Genomic DNA, 6,658 nt, shown 5'->3' on the forward strand with positions numbered 1-6,658 from the left:
TCGGCCTCAGTCTCTGGAGAATAGGGGGTCCTCAGACCTATAGTGTGTGAACCACCTCAACAAGAACCTCAGACACTTCCATTTGGTGTCCATTTCTCTAAACATGGACCCGAAAGGATGCTCAGGCTTTCTGCACTGGATTTTCTGGTCATCTCAACATACGGCATCACCCCACACTTTGCCTTGGTGGCACAGGGCAGACAGGGAAGAGGCATCCCTGGTTCCTGGGTGATCATTCATATGCAGAGGCTTCCCATATATTGGAAACTTCCAGCCTTGCAATCCAGCAGCCATACTCCCTGTGGGCCTTCCTCTTTCCCAAATGCTGAAACATTCTCTTAACTCTGGGAGGGGTTCTGTACTCATTCCTCTGCATCCTTGATGTTTTCTTATAGAGGGGAAGAGTGGAGGTGTTGAATGACCAGCAGCATTAGGGCACGTAAAGATGGGCAATGGCCTGGGAAATTCTTTCCCTGCTCACTCTCCGGTGAAGGGACACAGACTCCCACTTCCCCACCTGGGCCACCTGGACTCTGACACAACCTGGCACAAGCCTGGGCTTCCTGGACCCACTCAGCGAACACCCTGAGACCAATCATGTTACAGGCCAACCATACGTTACCTTGACAGAATTTTGAAGAACTGTGACAGGAAATGTATTACTAGGCATGGAACTTAAAAAAAGTCGAAATGTGTCCTTGATAACAATATCTGTTTGAAACAAAGACAAAACGACAAAAAAGGAAAATGCATACCTCTTAGTAACACTTTTCTGTAAGAAATAATTATTATAGCATAGCAAAAAAAATATGCTGTAAGTTCTGTTTAAAGACTAGGTTTTCTATTTTAAGTATTTTATGTTGTAAAATCTTCTAAAATGGAGGTGAGGGGACTCTTTACAGAAGCTCTTCACACAAGTCAGTTTGGCAGTCTAGATGCTGGCATATTTGAGTAAAGAAATTACTCAATTATTTTCTCAGTTATTCAGTTTAATTTCACGTTAATTTTCAATACATGATAGAGATGCTAAGGGCCTTTCCTCTGAAATTGGGAAACTTTTCAATTGAAAGAGAGGACAGTTACTACATTTATGCTCAAGAAGGGGTTTTAGTTTTTGTTTGTTTTTATTTCTTTTTAATTTCTTTAGCCATTCAATTTAAGGCAAATTGCGTGAACATGGCCAGAAAGCCCTCTGGCGAAAAAAGAAATTTGTCCCTTCTTCAGAGATGTTGCGAAGGGAGCTCAGGGAGCAGGGAAACGGAGAGACCTCACATACAGCATCAAGAAGTTAAGTCAATATACGCTTCCTTTCTGAGTTGTGGACAGAGAACCTAAGAAAGAACAAGCTCCATTCCAGGTTCAAAAGGCCAAAGCAGAGCTGGGAAAATCATTGATCACATCACAGGAAGACACAGGCATCATCGAAGGAGGCCCTTCTTGGCATTGGTCTCTAAGTACAAGTGACGGTGTTTCTCCGACACTCTCGGCTTGCTCCCTCCGAGGGAGGACGCGGGCACTAGCTGTTCCTTCTACCTGAATGTTCTTCCTTTAGACTCCCTTACTTTTTTCAAGTGTTGGTCAAATGCCACCTTCTCAAAGAGGCCTATCTAGAACATGCCATTTAAAACTGCTATCCACCCTTCTTCCTCACCCCCAATCCATCCCAACCTTTCTGTTTCTCCTTACTTTCCTTTAAAGTTTTTCCAAAGCACCGACCACATTCTATCATACCTTATAAATTACTTATTTGTTATGTAGTTTGTTTGTCGTCTCTCTCCCCTCACTAGCATGTAAGCTCAATGAGGGCAGATGACTATGGTTATTTTGTTCACCAACATACCCTAAGCATCTAGAACAATGCATGGTACGTGGTAGGTTCTCAAATATTTATTAAAGGAATGACTGCAGGTTAAAGCTGAATTTATGCTTCTTGGTTTGGTAATCTAAATTCATGAGCTATATTAAATAGCTAAAATTATAAGTTAATTCTAGTACAATTGTAGAACAGCACTAAAGTTGCTTGTATGGTAAAAACTATTAGGCATAAGTCAAACATCATTAAAGTCTTAGGGCTAATGATTTCATTAACCAAAAGAACCAAAGAGTGAAAAAGGCCAGGTTTAGAGAAGCATTTTTTTAAAGTACCTTTTCTCTTATAATTGCAAAAGCATCAAGAATCTTAACTTTCATAGACATCATAGAAGTTTAGGGCTGGAATGGAATTAGAAATCATCTTAGTTGTGGGACTTCTAGCAATGACGCTATGCAGTCATTTTATTGCGGGGGAAACTGAGGTCCAGAGAAGAGGCGTGATATGTACAGTCAGGAAGTGCGGGGGTGGTGGTGGTGAAACTCTAAACAGGTCTTAGAATTTCAAGCCCAGAGGGTTTTTTTCTTCCTCTTTTTTCTTTCATTCACTTTCTCTTTTCAGTTTATTACCTGAATGTTTTGTTTTTTTGTTTTTTTTCTGGCTCAAGTTAAACATTAGAACTCAGATGGCTAAGTTAATAAACAATTGTAACGAGGGCCAAGAGAGGATTTATCTATCCACTTAAACACTTAAAATCCATCAACACCTTCTCTGGCTTCCGTAGCCCATCCAGCTTCCTTGAACGTTTGGCCCTCTTGTCCAGGTCATTGTGAAGCTGAAGTACAGGTCCATACTTGGAAGGCTCACATAGTACCACTGCAGCAAACTGCTTTTTAGATGCCTTCCCAGCATTTTTTTTTTCCTAATCATAATCCTAAACAGGATTAGGAACAGTGGTAAAGACCTTGTCATTTTTCTTTAATTATGTAAATAGAAATAAGCCACAGGCCCAGCAGGAAGCAAGCCATCTCTTATTTGCATTGCAAAGAGGAGTGGAGATTCTGGGTGGCAGATGCTAATGACTATCTATCCTTGATGGAAGCAGCCTGCAGAAGGCAGGGCAGGCGGTACCCAGGGAATGAGGGGCCTTCTAGGGGAAGGCTGCTAAGCCCTGGTTGTGGCTTGGTAACCAGTGCAGGCTGGCCACACTGTAAAGGAGCATCTCTTCAAACTTAATAGGTAGCAATGAGGAAAGTCACATGCAAGATCATGTGCATATCTCTCACCTTCCTAGAAAGCTCTCTGTGGCCAGGGCAAAAAGGAGGACCCCAGAGAAAGGGCCCTGGATATCCCAGGCTGGGTATTCTCCTTCATGGCTTCCAGGGAGAGTGGTAAAGTGGGGTGCGCATAGCTTATTACCAATAATACAGTTCCTAAGGTTTCAACTGTTTTTACACTATTATATAAAAATGAGTAGATTCTAAGTCCACTTCCCTCTTTGCAGTCCATTATACTTTCTTGAGTGGGAAGGAAAGTGGTGATATTATAGTTAGTGGTGGCAACCATGACTCATGCTGGGCACCCCCATGAGTGTGTGTGTGTGTGTGTGTGTGTGTGTGTGTGTGTGTGTGTGTGTGAGTGACTATGAGACACATGTGAAGGTTGATTGTCATGTGGGTTACAGAGTATAAAATGTGGTAAAACACTACTCTGAGAATTGGTTCTAATTTGAACTTTGTTCCTGAACTTCTCTCATTCTGTAGTGAAAGATCTAATTTCCTTGTTTTTTCCTAAGTCCAGTTTCTATTTCTTTTCATCATGCTTAGATATAATTTATTTTGAATTCAAATGGCCTCCCATAGAAGGCAACATGAAACAGAAATGATCCAGGGGATCATACCTTCAGTTTGGAGTCTGAACATCTTTATTTGAATCTGGGTTGTGTAACTTAACTACACCCCTCTAGATCTCAAATTTCTCCTTTTTAATATGGGTAAAACAATGCCAACAATAAATAATTATTATAAGGATTGGATTCAACAAGAAAGGCCACGTGAAAAAGGTATTATACAAATGCTATGTGCTCCACATACTTGAATCTGTGAAGGTTTTAATTAGCTCCTCCATTGCCAACATCCAAGAAACAGCAAGATGGCAGTTTTGCAAAAATACCCAGTTTCCTGATTTCATTGCATCTTTGATCATTCTTTCAGCAATCGGTCCTTGTCCTTGCCCCAGTGAAATTGACTGCACCCTGAATTGAACAACAACAACAATGAAATGCTGTTTTATATTATTTTTAAGCAATGCAAGTATTAAGAAATGTAAATATGGTAGGCTCTTGCCTAGCATATGCACGCATTTCAAATCCTCATTGTGATAGATGTGCAAATGTTTTTTCTTATTTTCAAAAATATTTTTTACTATAACACACAGAAGTGCAAAAAACAAATTTATGGTTCTTTGAATTATCTCAAATAAACATCTGTGGTTGAAAAGAGAACTTTGCCAACACTCCAGGGACATTTCTCCTATGCCCCTTTCTACTCCAATTATTTTCCCTTCCTCCATCCTAAAGGTATCCATGGTCCTGATTCCAACGCTATAGGTCAGTTTTTAAAAAAACTTTTGAAAAATTGAAGTGTAACATATTTACAAAAGTACACAGATCATTAGTGTACGGCTTTATGAGTTCTCCCAAAGGGAATGTACGCATGTAGCACCATATAGGGCAAAAACAAACAAACAAAAAAGAACATTACTAGCACCCTCCCAATCAGTATCCTTCCTTATTCTCAAAGGCAACAACTATTTTGAATTCTAACACCATAGATTAATTTTGCTTGTTTTTGAATTTATATAAATGGAATCAAATAGCATATATTTTTTTATATTTGGTCTATTTCGATCAACAATATTTCTTTAGATTAATTCATATTATTGTGTGTCATTGTAGTTCATTTTCATTGCTGAATAATATTCCACTGTGTGCTTATATCCCAATTCATTCATCCATTCTGCTCTTGATGGACATTTGGGTTATTTCTGGTTCTTGGTTGTTGCAAACCATGCTGCCATAAACATTCCATAGATGTCTCTTGATATGCATGTACTCTGTTTTTTTAAAAAAGTTTATTTTAATTAATTTATTTTTGGCTGTGTTGGGTCTAAGTTGCTGTGCGTGGCTTTCCCTAGTTGCAGCAGGTGGGGGTTACTCTTCATTGTGGTGCGTGGGCTTCTCATTACGGTGGCTTCTTTTGTTGCGGAGCGTGGGCTCTAGGTGCGTGGGCTTAAGTAGTTGTGGTGCATGGGCCCAGTAGTTGTGCCTTGCAGATTCTAGAGCGCAGGCTCAGAAGTCGTGGCACATGGGCTTAGTTGCTCTGTGGCATGTGGGATCTTCCTGGACCAGGGATCAAGCCCGTGTCCCCTGCATTGGCAGGTGGATTCTTAACCACTGTGCCACCAGGAAAGCCCATACATGTGTACACAGTTTTGTTGTGTATATTCCTAGGAATGGAACTGCTGTTTGACAGAGTATGTGTATGTTTAACTTTTTTTATAATATCAAACTGTTTTTCAAAGTGATGCCACCATTCCACACACCTACCAGCAATAGATGAGAGTACTTGATTTTTCCACATTCTTGCTGACACCTGGTGGATATATAATGGTATCTCACTGAGGTTTTAAATTGTTTCCCCTTTTCATAGGTTTATTTATTTGCCCTTGGCTATTCCCTTTTATATCCCTCCCCTCTTTTTTTCTACTGGTTCACTTGTATTTTTCTTATTGATTTCTGAGAGTTCTTCACATTGGAAATAAACCCTTTGTTATTATTTATTTATTTATTTTTACTGTCTCCATAGTTTTGCCTTTTCCAGAATGTCATATACTTGGAATCATACAGTATATAGCCTTTTCAGATTGGCTTCTTTCACTTAGTAATATGCATTTAACGTTCAGCCATGTCTTTTCATGGCTTGATAGCTCATTTCTTTTGAGTACTGAATAGTATTCCATTGTATAGATATATCACAGTTTATTTATCCATTCATGTACTAAAGGACATCTATGTTGCTTCCCAGTTTTGGCAATTATGAATAAAGCTGCTATAAACATCCTTGTGTAACGTAGGTTCTTGTGTGAACATAAGTTTTCAACACTTCTGGGTAAGTACCAGATTGCTGGCTCATATGATAAGAGTATGTTTAGTTTTGTAAGAAAACACCAAACTGTCTTCTAAAGTGGCTGTACCACCTTGAATTCTAACCAGCAATGAATGGGAGTTCCTGTTGCTAGTATGCATTAATACAACCTATTTCATGTCCAGTAACCTTGCTAAATCCATTCAATGATTTTAAGATACCATTTACCAGAGTAGAAGAATGTCTTATTTCTGGTTTTCTCTTTTTAAGAAATGATTTCCAGATTCTTAGTTTACTGGGACTTTCCCCCCATGAATACATGTTGAATTTTAACAAATGCTCTTTCTGTGTCTATTTAAATAATAGTTTTCTTCTTTTTTTAAAGGATTTTTCTCCTTTATTCTTTTAATGTGATGAATTAAATTAGTTTTCAATATTTTAACCATCCTTACATTACTGAAGTGAACCCAGCATTGTGGGAAGGTTTTTTGTAATGAACAGTTTCTTTTAAAGTTGTGTTTTTGGAAGAATTTTTCCATTTCATTAAAATTTTCAAATTCATTGGCAAAATTAAAAAAAAATAACATGCTCTTATGACCATTTTAATGTCTGCTGCTCTATAGTCATATTCTCTTATTCATTCATGATACAATTTTTTGGATCTCTTTCTCTCTCTCTGTCTGTCTCTCTCAGTAGGTTCAGC

General features: G+C 38.8%; 1 protein-coding gene across 1 annotated transcript in view; it reads right to left on the bottom strand.

The window, feature by feature from the left end:
• Positions 1-6,658, bottom strand: part of DNAH6 (dynein axonemal heavy chain 6) — a 302,264-nt gene that overhangs the window by 38,260 nt on the left and 257,346 nt on the right. The window contains 2 exon segments of the mRNA XM_007470601.1: positions 623-711; positions 3,904-4,064. Coding sequence (XP_007470663.1) covers positions 623-711; positions 3,904-4,064 — 250 coding nt within the window.

The sequence above is a fragment of the Lipotes vexillifer genome, unplaced genomic scaffold (assembly GCF_000442215.2).
Source record: "Lipotes vexillifer unplaced genomic scaffold, Lipotes_vexillifer_v1.1 scaffold1098, whole genome shotgun sequence".
Lineage (NCBI taxonomy): Eukaryota > Metazoa > Chordata > Mammalia > Artiodactyla > Lipotidae > Lipotes > Lipotes vexillifer.